Source organism: Canis lupus, chromosome 2, assembly GCF_048164855.1.
Source record: "Canis lupus baileyi chromosome 2, mCanLup2.hap1, whole genome shotgun sequence".
Taxonomy (NCBI): domain Eukaryota; kingdom Metazoa; phylum Chordata; class Mammalia; order Carnivora; family Canidae; genus Canis; species Canis lupus.
The window spans coordinates 15,573,469-15,594,398 of NC_132839.1; the positions used below are offsets into that span (position 1 = coordinate 15,573,469).

General features: G+C 36.7%; 1 protein-coding gene across 18 annotated transcripts in view; it reads left to right on the top strand.

Annotated features, from left to right (window-relative positions):
• The window catches only part of MCTP1 (multiple C2 and transmembrane domain containing 1), a 527,670-nt gene that overhangs the window by 219,035 nt on the left and 287,705 nt on the right, over window positions 1-20,930 (top strand). For all 18 annotated transcript variants that reach the window (XM_072791100.1, XM_072791166.1, XM_072791128.1 and 15 more), the window contains one exon: window positions 16,382-16,496. In XM_072791100.1, the coding sequence (XP_072647201.1) occupies window positions 16,382-16,496 (115 nt within the window). The remainder of the gene's footprint in view (window positions 1-16,381; window positions 16,497-20,930) is intronic.

The following is a 20,930-nucleotide window of genomic DNA, read 5'->3' on the forward strand; positions in this document are numbered from 1 at the left end:
AGCTTAAAGAAACGAACAACATTTTTCTGCAAAATGAAGGGGTGCATTTTCATCTCTGGAATCTAAAAATAATTTTATAATTATATATTCTACTTCCTTGGGTAATTTTTTTTCTGCACCTTCTATTTTTTTTCAATTGGCCATTTAAGTTTAATAGTAAAAGACTGGTTAATGATAAGAAAGCATCGTAAAACCTTCAGAAGGAAAGGAGAATGTTTTGTGGATCATTTGTTTTTTGTGTGTGCGTGTGTGGCAGTTTTAAGTTATTTTTAAAATCAGTACTTTTTAAAATAAATCTATTTTTTATTGGTGTTCAATTTGTCAACGTACAGAATAACACCCAGTGCTCATCCCGTCAAGTGCCCACCTCAGTGCCCACCACCCAGTCACCCCCACCCCTCACCCACCTCCCCTTCCACCACCCCTAGTTCATTTCCCAGAGTTACGAGTCTTTCATGTTCTGTCTCCCTTTCTGATATTTCCCACTTATTTTTTTCTCCTTTCCCCTTTATTCCCTTTCACTATTTTTTATATTCCCCAAATGAATGAGACCATATAAAAGAAGTTAAGGTCACTTCTATCTCAGAAGGGTAAACGTTTGGTACTATGAATGACTTTTTCTTCTTATTAAGTAGAATGAATGGTCATTTCTGAAATGCTCTTCCAGTTTAAAACCTAAGAGCCCCTGCATCTCAACCCATGAAGCCACATGTCTTAACGTGACCAAATGAATTTTGACCATAAATGAGACCATATAATTTTTCTGCACCTTCTAGATGGAGAAAGTTATATATGATTTCTACACTCCGTGAACTGATATAAAGATAATGTGTGTGGTTGTTGTCTTTTTACTAATTATAAACACCTGAGTTGTATATACATTGACTAAAGCCTCTATCCTAAAATAGCAACCAGCTATTTAGTCTAGCTAATGACACCAAAGAGATTTGATTAGAAACTAGTAAACAAATGCCCTATAAATTACTTAGAGTAGTAGAAGGCAGAGAAAAATATCTCTTCCAGGAGAAAGATTCTAAGTCTAATTTAGAAACCTTTGATATTAGAAATTTAAAATACTTTTTCTTTAACCACAACCCACCCTTTTCTTTTGACATGAACTTTTAGCTAAGGAAACTTGCATAATTAGGGTCTGAGCCATTAAAATTTCCATGTAGTTTCAGATGTCTAGTTCACTTTTTATTTTATTTTATTTTTAATCTGGGAGGAAGTATTCATGTGCTGCCTGAGAGCATGGGCTTTTGGTATTGGAAATGTTTGAATCCTATTTCTAGCATTTTCTAGCTGAAGCAAGTAATTCAACTTCTCTAATCTTTAGTTTCCATGTCCATATTACTAGGCTAATAAGAGTAATTATTCCTTAGGTTTTTGTGCACAGTAAATGAGACAATGATTGTGCTTCATTGATGTTAACTATGTCACCAGTTGAAATACACTGGATTGCAAGTAACAAAAAGCACAACTCACACAGACTATGATTATAAAGGGAATTTTATTGGCTCATATAACTGGAAGACTTAGAGATTAATGCAGTGGTTTAATCAAGTTGTGAGATTGAGTGTATTTCTGTCTATCCACCTAGCCTTTCTCATTATTAGCTTTATCCCAGTTTAATTCCTCTCGTGAACTCCACACGATTGCCAACATTCCCAGGCCAGCTACATGTTTCCTCATTTTCATCCAGGAGGAATGACTGAGCCTATTATAGCATTCTCAACCAAGACCAAAGACCAAAGATTTACCTTGACTGGAAGAGCTTTGGTCGCATTCCTAACTCTGAACCAGTCACTGTCGTCAGGGCATTGGATTGGCCTAATCTTTGTGACATTCTCCACTCTTGAGATGAAGAGCAAATTAGTTTCCCACAACCACAGTGATTACCAAGAGCAAAGTGAGGGATATTGGGAGGAGAAAAGTGGAAATGCCCACTTGAAGGTAATCAGTACATGTAGTATTATACTGTTGTCCAGCCCCCACCACCACCCACTGTTGGGCAGGTTGTCTACTGCCCAGGCAGGAAGTTAATCTGTGTACCTTAGTGAGCTCAGGGAACATTTACACCAAAAAAAAGTTGTTAAAATTTCTATTAGAGGCAGAGTGATTTCAGGAAACACACACACACACACACACACACACACACACACACACACATACAACTGTTTGCCAAGATGAATAGTATATGTTTCTGTAATAAATCAAAACCTCCCTGCACTGAATACCTATTACTGAGAAACATTTGACCATTTTTGATTTTCAATTTAATGCTACGCTCTGAGGAAGTTTTTAAAAATTCAAAGTGACACCCAGCATCATTATCTACTCATATGACATCACTCAAGTTTTGGCAGTTTAGAAGATGTCTTTTTTGCAATTAGGACTGAGAACACTTAAGCTGTTATTCACTTTGTTCTAACAACGTCTTTGGAACACTTAGAGAATATCAGTTAATTGAATAATTTAAACTAAGCATCTATTTTCATTGTATTTACTTCACTGCTACAGTCCACTATTGAAAATTTCTAGGTCTACTATTTATCTATGGCAGATCCTGCTTTAACATTTATTAATCCAATAGATTTTATTTACATATGGAAAACCCTCATAAAATACCTTTCTCTATGACAGACTATGTGCTAAGTAAATAAAATTAAGAGTCCTGTGGTGACATTTCAGAATTTGAAATCTCACAAACAAGTATAAAAGCATGTTGCAAAAGGAAATATAAATGTATTTTTGATTTCTTGTCTTTATTATTCATACCTCTCCTCATAGCTCTCTCACCCACTGTAAGAATAATTGCAAATGATGCACTTTCCTCACAAAATCGTGCTCAGATGAGAGCATTTCTATTCATGGATGAAGGATTCTGAAGATCTGTGAAAATTGAGAAATGTCCATATTTATCCCTGACAAGTGACTTTCTACAACTGCTCAGACTTCTCCTTTACAGTGCTTCCTTTGTGAATGCCTTAAAGTCTCAACTAGATACTAATCTAGCTTTCATACCATTTAGTTTATATTCTTATCTGTAATCAGACTATCTTCTTAATAGTACAAAGGCAGGGTCTAAATACTATATTTTTCACACAGGATACTGTTTCACACATGTTACTTCATTTAATTTTCACAACAATTCTAGCAGGTAGGTACTATTTTTATCCTAATTTTGTAAGATGAGAACCTAAGCAATTGGATGATGGAGGAAAAATTTAAAGGAAAAAAAAATCTGACTATAATCTGTTCTCTTTCCTTTGAAAATGAGCAGGAAATTTGGAAGTAAAGTAGATCAACCTCCTTTTTTTACAGGTTAGAAATTGAAGGTCAGAGAGGGTAGTTATATGCCTAAGATAGTAAAGCTAGTTTTACGGAGGAGTAGGAAGTAAAACCCAAATCTTGTGACTTCTAGCCTAGTGTATGGTCCCTGTTAGCATTCTCTTCAGTTACCTGCAGTTGAAATGGTAATAGCAGTCATACTACAAAATTATTTTGATTAAATATAATTAATATATATCCTTTACACATCATTCTGTTTTCTTGTTTATGAAATTTGTTAGGTTAATTTATCACTAACATGCTTACTATGAAGTGTATCATTATACTTACTAAGCAAAAACCAAATTAGAATAGTTGCCCCCGGGATCCCCAGGTGGCTCAGCGGTTTGGAGCCTGCCCTCAGCCCAGGGTGTGATCCTGGAGTTCCGGGATCGAGTCCCATGTCGGGATCCCTGCATGGAGCCTGCTTCTCCCTCTGCCTGTGTCTCTGCCTCTCTCTGTGTCTCTCATGAATAAATAAATAAAATCTTAAAAAAAAAAAAAAAGAATAGTTGCCCCCTACCAGAGACTAGGTTATTTACATGAAAGAACTAGCTGTGTAGAAACTTTCAAAAACTTTATACTTTAAAGTATTTTAGATTTACAGAAAAGTTATAAAGAGAGAACAGATGATTTCCATGTATCACATATCCAATTTTCCCTGTTGCTTACATATTACATTGAGTGGTACATCTGTCTAAAAAGATGAACTAATTTTGATACATTAATATAAGCTAAAATCCATACTTTATTCAGACCCTCAGTTTTCACTGAAGGTCCATATTCTGTTCCAGGATCTCATCCAAGTTACCACATTTCATTTATGTTTTCATGTCTCCTAAGGCTGCTCATGGCTGTGACCATTTTTTAGACATTCCTTGTTTTTGATGACCTTGATAGTTTTGAGTCATACTGGTCAGATATTTTATAGAATATTTTATAGGATATAGAATATCCTTCCATTTAGGTTTGCCTGGTGTCTTCCTCATGGTTAGGCAGAGGTTGTGTGTTTAGGGAAGAAGACCACAGAGATAAGTGCCATTCTCACCATGGAAATATGCTATCAGCATGACTTTTCTTTTTTTTTTTTTTTTTTTTCAGCATGACTTTTCTGTATTTAACTTTGATCACCTGGTTGAGGTAGTGTTTGTTAGGTTTCTCCCCATTCTCTTTTGGAAGCCACTATATGCAGCCTACATTGAAGAGCTGGAGTGTTATGCTCAAACTACTTGAGGAGCCATAAATAATTTTGAATTTTTCTGCACCATAGATTTGTCTATTCTCCCCATTTCTTTCTTTTTTAATTTTTATTTTTTTAAAGATTTTTTATTTATTTATTCAGAGAGAGAGAGAAAGAGAGATGCAGAGACACAGGCAGGGGGAGAAGAGGGAGAAGCAGGCTCCATACAGGGAGCCTGACACGGGACTCGATCCCAGGTCTCCAGGATCACACCCCAGGCTGCAGGCAGCGCTAAACCGCTGCACCCCGGGGCTGCCCTCTTTCTTTTTCTTAAATGATTTTATTTAATTATTTGAGAGAGAGCACATAGGGGGACGGGCAGAGGAGGAGGCAGAAGCAGGGACCCAATGAGCAGAGAGCTAGATGCAGGGCTTGATCTCTGGACCCTGGGATCATGACCTGAGCCAAAGGCAAAGACTGAGACACCTAAGACACCTAAGTAGCCCTTCCCATTTATTTCTTTATTCAATTATTTATTCAAATTATCAATATGGCCTCATGGATATTTATTTTACACTTGGTGTTATAATCCAGTACTGTGTTATGTATTTTGTTGCTTGAAAACTCTTCACTTCTTCTGCCAGGGTTTGCAAAGGTAGAAAATAATGAAATTGTCACAGTATTCACTGAGGCACACTTTGTGCTGGACTCCATGGCACTTCCACCTTTGTACCTTGGTTATATCTGTGGGGAATACCTTGCTATTTGCACAGTTGAGTGTGTGAGATCCTGCTTCAAGCATGCTGGTGCACCTAGAGCCATGAGATTGTTTAAAAGTAATAAAATATACATGAGTTTCATCTGCAATGTAAATGACAATGCACATTGATGTCTTTTACCTCATGTAGAGGCATTTATTGAATCAAAGCAAGTTTATAAAACTCTATTCCATAGTATCCTTAATACTGTGGTCAAAGGGTAGAAACAGCAGAAATTAGTTTTATTTTTAAGTCTTTGTATTATTACAGTAATACTATACATTTGTGGAAAATTCGAGAACTTTTGAAAAACAGGAAGATAGCAAAATTACCCTTAGTCTCATTATCCACAGGAATAACCCCTATTAACATGTCATATTTCCTTCCCGTATCTTTTTCAATGCATAGATATATTTAACCTAATTATTATCATTCTGTATGCAGGGTTTTTTTTTTTTTGTCATACTTTCTACTGCTTTTTCCTAAGCATTTGCCCATATGATTAAAAATATTCCGTAAGAATGATTTTTAATGACTCCATGAACAGAAGAAATCAGAGTCTGAGAGCAGGCAGGAGGTTATGACAATTGGCCTGTGCAGTAGATAAGACATAGACTGGAGTAGTGGAAAAGGTGACCAAAGAAGCATTTTTAAGATGTAATTCATAGGATTTCATGGTTGTACCCTGGGAGTCTAGGACTAATAGGTGCAGGTCTTCTAGCTTAGATGGCTGGGCATTCCATAATGATGCCTCAAACCCACATCCAGAAGAAAAAGGAAAAGAAGTAGGTTGGAGGAGGAAATAGTGTCTTGATTTTTGATTGTCATGCAATACTTTGTCTTGTTTTTCCACGGTGGCATTTAAACTTCACATGCAAAACTGTTTCAGTGGTAGTCTCTGAAGGCAAAGATTGTAATTAAATATCTATTTTCTCCATAACATTAATTCTGTGCTGAGCATCCAGGAGGGGATTAAAACATAGTTAAGGAAGGAAGGAAGGGAGAGAGGGAGGGAAGGGATGGGTGAGGGAGGAAGGGAAATGCTGAATGAGGATGAGATCAACTTTGGGTGTTTGGGGAAGTGTGCAGTTGGAGATTAATTACTAAAATTTGTTAATTTCCCATTCAGAAAAACTACCACCTCCATGCTTTTCTCCCAAGAAAACCGAGTGTTGAAATAAAAAAAAGTTGAGTTTATGCTGCCTAGAGTTATTTTTTATTACTTTTTGGAAAGATTCCTATATAATCTTACTATAAGGATCCATATGCTATTCCCAGAAAATTGATACTGATAGAAATAGTACAATATTACTCTGGTTCTTTGTTTTTTTCTGGAGTTAACTTTGAGAGAAATAGTTGAGTTCTCAAAAAGAAGCCCAAATAAAAAACACCTGTAAAAACTATTAGAATTGTTCCAAAAGAAGTAGGGGTATTCTTTTAAGTCTATAAGAAGTTTTGTTCATCATAAAAGCTCTGAGGCTATGGATACCTGCAGTGCCAGTTTTATAGATATGAACACACATAGATACACTAGAAGTTTCTCCCCCGAATGTTTAGCATCAATTATAATATCTGTTACACAAGCTTCTCTGTTGGAATCTCAGAATTTCAAGTCCTTTGAAACAAAATGTTTTCCTGTGGGTATTGCTCAAGTTTTAGAAATCATAGAACTGGTCTAATTTATTAAAACATTTATTGGCAAAAGTATCATGGCAAGGAAGAAAAAAATCAATAATTTGTTTATTGTACATGATGCTTTTTTCTGACAAATCTTTTCTTCTTGGAGTTGGTTTCTATGCTGGTGACTCTGTGCTTTAATGCAGCTTGATTTTCTTTGGAGAAGGAAAAGTGTGCTTGGGAACTCCCCAGGAGACAAAAGTTCAGAAGAGTTAAAATAAAATCTACCATGCTCTCATATCTGACAAGTATTTGGGTGAAATAGTAGAAGTAGTAGTTATCCAGTAATACAGTAGCACTGAGAGCAGAAGAGTCACCTTAACAATGATGTACTTTTTTTTTTTAAAGATTTTATTTATTTATTTGAGAAAGAGAGCAAAAGAGTTCTTTGTAAGATATGTGTTACTGCCTGTTAAAGAGAAAATGAAGGTGCAGAGGGGATGAGTAACTGGGGCTCAAGTTAAATAGCTGACCTCAACACCTGCACCTCATCATCAGAGTCTGCATCTGGTTACCACAAAGGTTGGGTACAGGGTCTGATTCCAAAAAGGAGTGGGTCCATGTACATAAAGGTTAAGAAAAGAGAATTTTATTTGCTTTCCTTTGGCTTAAGTTATTTTACATACTGTATGTGTGGGTGGAAAAAGTTATCTGCTATAATGAAGTGAGGCTCCACAAAAGTCAATTTAGCAGACAAGTCAAGGGTGAGTAATCAGTGCTGTGGGAGTCCCGGAAAAGACATTCTGTGAGTACTGAATTTTGTACTTTTTCAGCAGTGGTTAAATATTGCCCTTTAGTGGGCCTGAGTATTTATAGGCCCATTTTGTTGTGTTTGGACTACTGCAAGATCAAATTCCCAGAATTCGACCCAGAGTTATAGTTCAGTCCTAAAAGCAACTTCGTAGTAAAGCTTTGATGTGACCAGGTGATGACTTTTCTGCTTGGTGTAGTATATCTTTCTGGTTAGCCCACAGCTAACTTGTTAAATAGTATAACACGCATCCTATTTTCTCTGAGACCGTTTTTTTTTTTTTTTTTTTTTTTTTTTAATGCCTGGTTGTGCCTCTGGCTAATAAGAGCACCCCCTTTGACTCTCAGTTTGAATGATTAATTATATGGTCCCCTGACCATAAGACTTCTCTCCCAATTCTTGCTGCCAATATTAATAAAATCATGAAGTTTTCTTCACTTTGTACCTGCAGAGCACTGACCTTATTTGACCTGTGGGAGGAGTTCTAGCATCTCAGGGGCATCTGTATGTGGACCTCAGTGAACCCTGCGTGGAAAGAGGGAGGGAGAAGTCGAGGCACAGGGCAATTTTGCCTGCAGCCTCTGTGTGGCTCACTTTCTCCTGTAGTACTGCGCTCTGAGTGCTCATGGATTTCCCATGTTACCTGCCTGCTTTCTTGTTTCCATGCTTCTCTTGCTCATTCTTGTTGCTCCTTTCTTTTCTTGACCTATTCCGTTGTAAGAGCCAAGGACTTCCTTCACCTGTTTCAAACAAAGCCAAAGGAGGTAAGAAGGGGATCAGAGACCATAGCCCTCCAAGAGCACAGAGCCTGGAGCAGCCAGCCCTCAAGTCGCAGAGCTCCTTCAGTGCCTCAACACTAGTGACTCGCAGATATTCACTTTTCTGCCCACCCATTGTCATACTTGACTGTGCTTAGTTGGTCTGTTTCTACATCCTGCTACACGGTGGCATCCTGCTTTCTACTTCTGCTTAGTTATAGCATGGGTTTCTTGGTTTGGGGTTATACATGGGCCTTCATGGCCTCTCCAGTCTCTATCATGACCCTTTGGCATTAGCAGCCACTTGTAATTTTTTTCTTCTCTTTGAACTTAATACAAACAACCTTTGCCCAATAACACGTTTTTTAATAACAACCTATCACTAACTAGTCTGGCATTGTCTGCCCTTAGTTCAGATAGCCAGCTGCAGGTCTAATCAGTTAGGAACAAGGGAAGGAGTAGGGAAGTTAAGTTCACATCAAGCATAAGCTATTCTTTCAGGGCAGGCTGTGGATGAGTCACTCGCTATGACTGACATACCTAGTGGAGCATGCCCATTGGCTACCATGGATTTTCCCCATTCTGTGTGGTTTCAGTTTCTAAAGTTATTTAGTCAGTTGACTTCCAACTAATCATAATGTTGCCATGGTAAGTGAATCATGGAGTGTCATTGAACTTAGGATGCCTCAGCGGCTTTTGAGTTCTGGTTTTGAGACTTCAGTTTTAAAGATCTTTGATTTCCATATAACGGAGATTTGCACCATGCAGATATTTTCAGTGTCATAAGAACTAGGAGAGATGACTAAGTAGAAATTGGTAATGACTAAGTAGAAATCCTCAACGATGCCTCTTGATTTCCTTGACAAGCTTATTAAATTTGAAAAGTTGAAAATGTAAGAGTTTTCATGAGTTTTCAACTTTAAGTGGATTTTGTTGATAGCTGCACTGAGCATGGCCTAAGTGTATGAAACATGTATGGAATGAGCCAATCTACAATCCACTGCCCATGGCAGTACTAGGAGCATTCAAGAAAATCTCCTACAATATAGACACTCTTTTCCCTCCCTGTACACTGCAACAGTACCTCCATTTCCTATTGATGATAATGATCAACCACCCCAGCTAATAGAATAACCCTATTTTTGCCTATAATGAGAATCTCAAAAAGGCAATGTGTCACTCTCAACATTTAATCCATCTCAGCACCATTATATCTCCTGGTGGAAGCTTTCTTCCTGAGTAAAAAGGTCTCCTAAGCAGCAGAACTAAAAGTAACAGGGACTCTCAGATTGATTCCTCCACATATTTTGCAGACAGATGTTTCATGATATACATTTTAAAAGTCTGGAAATTCTTAGTATGTGAGCCTTCTCAAAGATGTGTTTTTATAATTAGCACAATGGGCCCGGCTAGGCTGCATACTGAAATCATCTGAGGACCTGTAAGAGGAAATACTGCTGCCTGGATTCCACCCCCAGAGCTCCTACGTGCCTAGTCAAAGCCCTCAAGGTTGAGAACCACTGATCTGTTTAAATGAGGGAAAGAAGGGTTGGCTATGAGGAAATTTGACGACATCATTGATGGTAACGGCCCTGCTTCAAGCCAGCCAGGAATGTGGAGGAAAAGATTTCTGAAAAGTAGTGGCAGATAGAGTAGATGTAGGTGCTCTGGACATAATCCTTATAAATGCTTCCTTTCAAATTCTCAGAGTCCCTTTCTTCCACATTCTTTTTCTGACTTTCTCAGAAGTGACCTGATAAAGTTCTGACTTTTAATCAAAATATACAACTTCAAACATTGCATCAGCCTTTCGACTTCAGTCCCAAAACTTTGAGTGTTGTCACAGAAACCTCCTTCATCCTCTGTGTCTAGAACTCTGAATTTCAGACTTTGAGTGAGGCATTTATTTTACATTCCCACCTGAGGATTCCCACTTCATATTCTCACCAGCATTTGTTATCTTTTATTTTTTTTAAGAGTAGCCATCCTAAAAGCTATGATATGATATCTCATTGTGGTTTTAGTTAGCTTTTCCCTGATAGGGATGTTGAGCACTTTTTCATTTATTTGTTGGCCATTTGTATGTCTTCTTTGGAGGAATGTCTATTCAGGACTTTTCCCAATTTTTAATCAGTTTGTGTGTCTTTTGCCATTGAGACGTATGAGTTCCTCATAAAATCTGGATAATAACCCCTTATTGGGTATATGGTTTATAAATTTTTTCCCCAATCTGTAGATTATCTTCATTTTGTTGATTGCTTCTTTTGCTTCACATAAGCTTTTTAATTTGATGTCCTTCCACTGGTCAATTTCTGCTTTTATTACCTGTGCTTTTAGTGTAATACCCAAAAATTCATTGCCAAGATCCATATTGAAGAGTATTTTTTTTTCTGGGAATTTTACGACTTCTGGTCTTATAATTAAGTCTTTATTAATCCATTTTGAGTTGATTTTCACATATGTTATAAGATAAAGGTCTAATTCCATTCTTCTGCATGTGGATATCCAGTTTTAACAACACCATATACTACAGAGGCCATCCTTTCCCCACTTTGTGTTCTTGGTGCCTTTACAGAAGGTTAGTTGACTGTGTATTTCTTCTCTGATGTATGGGTTTCCTTCTGAGACTTTTATTTTGTTCTGTTGGTTTACGTGTCTTCTTTTTATGCCAGTACTATACTCTTTGGATCATTGTAGCTTTGTAGTATAGTTTGAAATCAGAAAGTGTGATACCTCCAGATTTGTTCTTTATCAAGATTGTGTTGGTTATTTGAGGGTTTTGTGGTTCCATATGACCCAGAAATCCCACTTCTGAAATTTATGCAAAGGAATATAAGCCAAGATCTCAAAGAGATAGCTTGTGTTCCCATGCTTATTGTCATATTCATAATAGTCAATATTTAGAAACAAGCTAAATGCCTATTGATGGATGAATAGAGGAAATTTATTTTTTTTGCATACCAATAGAATAACATTCTACCTCAAATAAAAAAGAAGGAAAACTTTCCATTTGCAAAAATATGAATAGACTTGGAGAACATTATGCTATGTGAAATAAGCCAAACATAGACAAATACTGTGTGATCTCATTTACACGTAGAATCTAAAATAGTCAAACTTATAGAAGCAGAGAATGGTGATTGCCCAGGGCAAGGGATAAGGGAAAAGGGGAGGTAACGGTCAAAGAGTACAAAGTTTCAGTTATGCAGGTTGAATAAATTCTGGAGATCTGCTATGTAGCATAATGCCTTTGGCTAACAGTACTGTAATGTATACTTAAAATTCTCTAAGAGGGTAGATGTCTCATTAACTATTCTTACCACAAATGAAAAAATGATAATAATAAAAGAGATGGGAGGGAGATTTGGGAGATGCTGGATATGTTGGTGGTCTTGATGGTGGTGGTGGCTTCACAGATGTATGTTTATCCTCAAACTCATCAAATTGTATATTAAATATGTATAGCTTTTTACACATCAATCATACCTCAATAAAGTAGTTTAAACATAGCAACTAAGTGTGTGGAACATGACAGTTTAGGAAGGGTAAAGATATATTTGAAGTTTCCATAATGGTCACTAAATAAATGTTAAGTTTGAAAAAAAAAGTTTAAAATGACAAAGTTTGTTTTAGAGCTGTATATATACCTAGCACTTCAAATATATCTTTCCTAACACATCTTAACATTTGGGGACTTACTAAACATTCTTAGAAAGATACTTTACAGTAAAAAATTATATTTCTAGTATCTCTGTAATCAGCCTACCGATTTTCTTCTTGGAACCACTTCAGTGAGCCTGAGAAGAGAAAACTCTTGAGATCTTCTTAACTTTTTGACATACTTCTTTTAGAGATTTGGAGGTATCCTTGGAAGTTTCCACTGTGATGGCTTGGAGCTTACTTCTCTCACACTGCTGGCACCACCATTCTCTCAGGGGCTCAGCTCAGACTTCCGTGTGACTCATCCATCCATTTCCCTCATCTCTCACATCTTGTCAGTTGATAAGTTTAGTTGATTGAATCTTCTCAATATCTCTAAATTCACTTTTTATTTCCATTACCACTAATCAGATCAGACCCTTGTGACTTAAACTCGAGCATTATAAAACCTTTTAAATAACTTCTATATCCACAGGATTTCTTTTCTCTTTTCTATCCGATGGAGAGAAAAGGCCTGGTTTTGATTATTTTTGAAATCTAAGCACTTAGCCCAAAGCAGATAGACACTAAATGTTTGTTGAAAGAGGCCTGGTTATATTGCTTCTCTCTTCAAAAGCTGGAATGATTTCGTGTTGCCCATAGGTTGAAACTCTCCTCAGCCTGGTGTTACTGCATATGAGTCTTCCTTTCCACCTCATTTCTCACACTATCCAGTGAAGGACCACTTATACTCATCATTGGGCTCTCATTGATTTTCCCATCCTCCGTTTTCCGAACCTTCACTTATCACAGTCCTATCAATATTTTCACACGCTATTCCATTGACATCTCTCTGAGGCCACCCCAGATTCTTCTCACATAATTGGTCTTTCTTTCCTGCTCTCCCAATGACTTAATAACTCTATTGTGGCACAGTCTGTCTTTAATTACAGCTCTTGAGTGGACAGGGTTTCATTATAAGTGCCAATTTTGATTAATTGGTAATGGCAGTCTACAGCACTGTATATTAGAAAAGATTATAAGGGTATACTTAGATTCCTCATGACAGAAGATGCCAAAACAGATCAGATGCCATCCATGGGCAGAGAAAAAGAGGGAAAAAACCACCTATGAATAACCAACTTTGTTATTTACCCCCATGTTTGTGTCTACTCAGCTAGATCATGTGTCCTTAAAGACATCTTCCTCTTTTCATTGCCTCTGTCACAATTTGTGTTCAATTGATTCTTTAACACTCTATTCCCTGATTTTAAAAGTTTACCATCTAAAATGTCAAATATGACATTTGAGATAGAATGTGATAATGGACAAGAAAGATATAAGTGCTAATGAAATGACCCTTGAAGACTGGGTAGGAAGACTTAGAGAACAAGGGGGGGAGGGCAAGTATTTATTCAAAGGAAATGAAACCAGTATCTTGGAGAGAGATCTACATTCTCAAGTTCATTACAGCATTATTCACAACAGCCAAAATATAGAAACAACCTAAATGTTTGTCATTGGATGAATGGATAAAGAAAATATGATACATACACACAGAGGAATATTATTCAGGCTTTTAAAAGACAGTAAATATAAGTCCAGCGAAGTTATCTCTTAACTGAGTGTTAAATTCTAAAACAGCAAAAGTTTAAAACCTAATATAGTTAAAATTACCTATGAAAATACCTCAACTCGACCATATAGTATAATACATCTTAAAATATACCAGGTGCCTTATAAATTATTAACTTTAAACTTCAAGAGGTACTGTGTAGAACAATGAAAACTACCAAATATGCAGCCATCTGAACTTTCAAAATTTCTTTAAAATTCCTATCAAAGTACTAGAGGAGAATGCGGGGGGAAGGGGGTAGGAAATGTCTCCTTTCCTATAGATTTTATTCCATTTTTAGAAAGTGGTAAATTTATCTACAGTTAGGGTTTATGACTTGGGCTTATTTTGAAATAAGGTATATTCAAGAACATAATGGAAGGCTTGGAACATACTTGGTGCTTCACAGATGCTTGCTAGATTTGAATTTAAATTTTACTTATTAACTAGACCCACATACAAACTGTTTTTTGAAAAGTTGTTTAGAAGACCACTATTGGCTTCCTGTCTTTCCTAGTTGGCATCTTCTGTGTGGTGCAGTGAACAACTGTCATTCTTGCCATTTACACTAGTTAGAAGACACCCTACCATAGTTCCAGAAATGTATATTAGAGGGAGAGAACATTTTTTGCCCTCCAGATTTGAAGATTGGTAACATCCTATCCTAACTAGTGAAATATATGAAATACATTAATATGGGAAATACTTCCAAAAGTAGTGTGAACTATTTAAGCTTTTTTTTTTTTTAATTTTTATTTATTTATGATAGTCACAGAGAGAGAGAGAGAGAGGCAGAGACACAGGCAGAGGGAGAAGCAGGCTCCATGCACCGGGAGCCTGACGTGGGATTCGATCCCGGGTCTCCAGGATCGCGCCCTGGGCCAAAGGCAGGCGCTAAACCACTGCGCCACCCAGGGATCCCCTATTTAAGCTTTTTTGGAAAAATTCATCTTATATGTGAAATAAAATCCCAAGTCCTTGTAATGGCAAGTACCAAAACCAGCTCATATGTTCATCAATAGATAAATAATTGAAGAAATTATAGTACTCCTACACTGTGGAAAATGATGTACCTTGAAAAAAAATAACTGGATAGATCTGTATGTATTAATTAGCAAAGTGCCCATGACACTTTTAAATTAAAGAAATTGTGAAACAATAGGCAACATATAATACTTTAAAAAAAAAAACAACTGAAAACTCAACCAAAGAAAAATAAGCCTATATGTATATATTTATATAAGGTCTTCAAACATGTGGAAGGATATATGCTAAGTTGTTATAATTGGTAACCCCAAGGAAGTGGGGCAATCTGATATTTGAGGGAAGAGCAAGACAATCGTTTCACCTTTGTTTCTCTATTGTTTGAAAGCCTGATCCAAATTAGTGGTAATAGGAATTAAAAGAGAAAGACCATCAGGAGTTGGGATGGCAGTGGAAATGGAGTGGATGGGATTTGGCAACTTTTTGAATGTGGTGGAGAGGGAAGCGAAGAGGTCATTGATTTTAGCCTGAGCCACTGGGGGAACAGTGCTGTCATGTGGGAACAGGGGTTCCAGGAAAGGAATTGGAGTTTTTTTTATTGTTACCAGAGGAGAGATGAGGAGTGTGGGTTATCTGTCAAAGTTGTGCTGCTTCTTATTTTAAATGATAATTGCTCCTATAGGAAAGCTTCTTTCTTGGTCTTGAAACATGGAAAAATAACTGCTTTATAATTGTATTTCATATGAACTGTAGAACTAGAAGAGTCAGACCAGCATCTAAATTTTTACCTTATCCATGCTTATTATTCCAAAACAAAAGAATATTTCTTTTTGAATTGGAAGAGAAATTATAGGTATTTAAAATCATTTCAAATATGCAAAGAAAGGTAAGTTTTCCTGTTGTATTCAATGTGGCATAAAGTATAAAATATCACCTATACAATTTTTACTCTGTTTCTTTGGTTTTAATTATAGCTATTCCTCTTGCAAGTGTTTATTTAACTTAATGCCTATAAATTAATAGTGTATTATTACAAAGGATATTCTACAGGGGTAGCTTTAGTTCTAGAAATAGCTTGTGCACTTTTATTCTACAGAAAGCAGCATTAGAAATTTAGCCCCACTGAGTATTTATTTCTTGCAAATACTGTCAAAATGCTGGGTAAATTTATTTCTATATAATTACATCATATTTTATGTTGGGATTGAAATAGAAGAGTATAATCCATCAGTATGACCCTTTTGTACAGATAAATGAGCCAACACAGTTACCTGAATAAATCACTTTAATTTTCAGCTCGGTTCTATGGAAATCAACTGTTCTTGCATACCTTTATTCTCCATTCGTCACTGATTTTGTTTTTACGTGAGACACTATTCTTATGTTAGTCTTCCTTAGTTGAGTTATGTGGGGCTCTCCATGGGGAATGTTTTTCATATTATATTTGTTATCTCGAATCTGAGTAAAAATAAGGATTCCCATAAATACCATGTTTTTATTTTGAGTCTAAAGAATTTCATGAATTTAAAAACCTTCAGAGAACTGGGTGGTTATGGCATGTGAATGTACAGGATGATTCACTTTATTGACTAATTCTTCCAGTTTGAATGAAGCTATATATGGTCCCCCACTGGAAGAAATAGGAAAGAAACAATAAATTTAATATTTTGTATATATCTTATTTTTCAGAAAATAAATACTGCTGGAACCAGTAATGCAGATGTCCCCTTGGCTGATCCCGGAATGTACCAATTGGACATCACATTAAGAAGGGGTCAAAGTTTAGCTGCCCGAGATCGAGGAGGTAAGAACATAAGAGCAACATCACCTGAAACTCATTCTCTGTTTTTTTAAAAGATTTTATTCATTCATTCATTCGAAACAGAGAGAGAGAGAGAGAGAGAGAGGCAGAGACAGAGGCAAAGGGAGAAGCAGGTTTCCTGCAAGGAGCCCAATGAGGGACTCAATTCAGGATCCAGGCCCTAGCTGAAGGCAGACATTCAACGGCTGAGCCACTCAGGCATCCCAATTCTATGTGTTTTTGACAAATTTTGTTTTCCTTATAGTTGCTTAAGTAAATTAAAAAAAAAGACTTTAATATTATAATTTTCAACATATGATTTGAAGCTTTATTTGACTCCTGTGACCATGGAGGAAGAGGTTATGATGCAAATTCAAAAAACTCTGAGCTGGTCCTGACCCAAACAGTATAGTTCCTACCAAATTGCTGACAAATTAGACTCTGCCATATATATTATTAGAGACATAATTGGCTAGTAGATGAGGCACATATTTGCAGCCATATCAGAATACCATTTGGCAGACCTGAAGTTCTTGTTGCTGCATAGATTTGCAAAGTTGAATCTGCAAAAATTGCAGAATCCAGGACAAACATTTCACCAAAACTTTGGAGATTCCCACCAGTGATTTTCTTTTTTTTTTTTTTTTTTTTTCCCACCAGTGATTTTCTGAGGCTTGGTTGGACCTGGCAGTAGTCTCATGGTAGGTAGGCCATGATGAAACAACAGACAAGGCAAATACTCTCTGGTTTCTGGATTCCAAATATCAAGGCAGTCTCCTGGTGAATTAGCCTGGGCAGCGTTAGGGATTCCTTGAACCCATATTCGAGGTAGCACTGGGGGTGGACCCTACGTAGACTATCCTTTTCACAGTTCAAAATTTCAGCTATTTAGGATATGGAGACCTGAGGGCACTGAGGACCCACAGTTCCAAAGGAAGCTAACCTTGAGCGTAACTGCTCCAACAAGGAAGGAGGGGAGTCCCTAAGCCTCTAATAGGTGTCAGGTAACCTGAAGGGTGCTCCTGACATCATGTAGTCTTGTTTTTCTCCTCCCACCTTTTTTGATATCCACACTTAGGGTGTGGAAGGAACCAAATTAGGACTACAGTTTATAATTCTATCTCCTGTCTCTACAAGAATAAAATAGAGAAAATATTAGTATAATAGTGGGTTTTTAAAGACTAAAACTATAAAACTAATAGATTTAATTTTTGATTAAAAATCATTAAATATCAGAACATTCTTAATGAATGAAGGTGTGATTGGGAATGTAGAATTTTAACACATTTAATTTTCAGAATTAACCATCTGGTTAAGTAGCTGAGGACAACTTTTTATTGAATTGAACTGCTTGTCTGAAAAGCAGTTACAATGAGATTGGAGAAAGAAAATAACCCTATTAACACAGTATTATTTTGTTGGATATATTTATATGACTTTTTTCAGTTTTCAGAGTACTCTTAATTATATTCTGTTGCATCATTTGATTTAATTTTTTTTTAATTTTTTTTTAAATTTATTTTTCATGATAGTCACAGAGAGAGAGAGAGAGAGGCAGAGACACAGGCAGAGGGAGAAGCAGGCTCCATGCACCGGGAGCCCAACGTGGGATTCGATCCCGGGTCTCCAGGATCGTGCCCTGGGCCAAAGGCAGGCGCCAAACCGCTGCGCCACCCAGGGATCCCGCATCATTTGATTTAAAACAGATTTGAATCAGCCATTAGAAGATCAAAATTTTAGTCCTAGATATGCTTTTGCAACAATATTAAATCATATGTATGTAATTATCTAATACAAATTGTTTGTAATGATGAAATGCCCATAAATAGGAGAGGTGGTTAAGTAAAGTGTGGTATATCTACATGATGAAATATTATGCAGCTATAAAATAAAGAATAAAGAAAATCTTTAGGAATTGATATGAAAAGAGTTACAGAGGGATGCCTGAATGGCTCAGTTGGTTAAGCATCTGCCTCTTGATATCAGCTCAGGTCCTGATCTCAGGGTCGTGGGATCCAGCCCCGTGTCAAGATCTTGCTCGGCAGAGAGTCTGCTTGAGACTCTCTCTCTCCCTCTCCCTCTGCCCCCTTACCCCTGCATGCAGTCTCTCTCAAGTAAATAAATAAATCTTTTAAAAAAAATAAAAGAGTTACAGAATATATTATTAAGTGACAGGCAAAGTACAAAAGATTATTGACCATATAGAATGTAAGAAAGAAGGGAGTATAAGAAATTACACATTTTCTATTCATTTGTTCAAAAGTATATCAGAAGTAAAATCCAGAAACTAATGAGATTGGTAACATACATAATATAGGTAAGAACAGGTGTCAAGAATGAGTAATGGGAAAGGGTAAAAAGAGTGGAAGAATTGATTTTTCTGACTAAAACTCGTATAGTTCTAACCCTTAATTATGGCAATATATCAGAACCAACTAACTAAGTAAACAAGTAAATATCAATCAGGATGTGGGAGGAACCCAAAATTAATTGTAACTATAACCATACCTTAGGGGGACGAGGGCTAAAACAACTACTCTAAAGTGTTCATGTAAAACAGTATTTGGATTATACACCATAAAACCCAAGACAGGGATCCCTGGGTGGCGCAGCGGTTTAGCGCCTGCCTTTGGCCCAGGGCACGATCCTGGAGACCCGGGATCAAATCCCACATCGGGCTCCCGGTGCATGGAGCCTGCTTCTCCCTCTGCCTTTGTCTCTGGCGCTCTCTCTCTGTCTCTCAGTCTTTCATGAATAAATAAATAAATAAAATCTTAAAAAAAAATAAAAAATAATAAAACCCAAGACAAAAAAAAAAAAAACATTGTACAGGTTGTACTCTAGAGCACAACTATCAATTCTGGAACTCTGTAATGTGTATACTGGGACCAAACAAATAAGTAAATATATTGTAGATAGATAATGAGAGCCAGTTTTTCCACTGTTGGAGAAAGAAGTTACAAAAATAGAACAAGGGAGAGATGCAATGAACCTTCTGGCTTTAGAGAGACATCAGTACGAACTCATGGTTATTAATATAGATACAGATAGATATTAAAATGGATAGAGATGTGTGTGTGTGTGTATGTTTCTTTCATCTCTCCACTGACAAGGCCTAGAAACAGTTGTAACTGTGTAATGACAGAGTAGCAATCCACACATCTTGGGCCCAGATTTTGGTTTCTAAGTACAATTTTCCCACGAAAAGTAAGCAGTGCTCCTGGAGAAATGGTTGATTGCAGATCTGGGGCAGGGAAAGTACAAGATGAACCTGGAGTATTTTATAGTCCCAGACAGCAAGGAAGTAATAAAAAGTTGATGGCAGGATGTCAAAACAACATAGAAGCCAACTTACAAGAGCTCCTAATAATCAAAACTTGGACAATTTTAGCAACAAAATAAATGATGGCAATAATGAATTATAACCCATAGAATAATATAAATATGAATTCATGATGGTAAGTAAATAATTGAATAAATAACAAATGGGAGAGAAGGTACAGCTTTCCTTCTGGTAGAATTCCAATAAACTAATGTGGAAGAGAAAATAAAAATAGAAAACCACATTTGAACAAACAATATAGTAACATGTTGCAGGCAAAAATCATCAATAGATGCTAAAATTATATGTGCAAAATTATGATGAGAAATAAAATATTTCAAAGTGTTTCCTAACAATATACAAATGAATTATAAAGGAGGAAATAATAACTTTCCAGTGGAGAAAGTTGGAAGATACCACTTTAACCAAGTAATGAGAGAGACAGATATCACAGATCTCCTGATATGAGGCACATCATTTCTCTGACAGTCTTGCCTAAAAACGCGTAAAGTCAATGGGATCATGAGAAAACATCAGACATACTCTGTCAATAGAGGATACTAGTTACCTGAACTGAGTAGCAGCTGCCCTGGGGGCGGGGTGCAGGTGAGGGGAGCACACAGTCTCGTCCCACCATTCCATATCTCCACAGTTGTCCTTTTGGATGGCTCTGGACACACACACCATCTTTCCTACGGTTGCAAATTACTCTCTGTGGCTGTCTCTACCAAAAACAGGAATTTCTTGAAGGTAGAACAAGAGGGCCATATTCTTAAAAAAAATAGGAAAAAAATACTTTGTGGAATTGAAGAATATCCTGGTGTGTTTAAAATACAAACTCCAATCCATCTTTACTATTTTACTTATTACTTAGCCTGGCATTTAGGAGGTTTTTATTGAGTAGATCTGAGAAGAGATATTTCAACAAAGGTAATAACCTGAGTTAAACATCAGATTGATGAAAATTTATCTTAGACCCACCTGTGAATGACAGGTGTGTTAAGCATGTGACTGGATAGGTTGTCTTGGCTGACTTTACACTTGTAAATTTATATACATACAGGACAGTTAAATGGAGATGGATAGTTCAAAGTGAGAAAACAAGCGAGGAAACA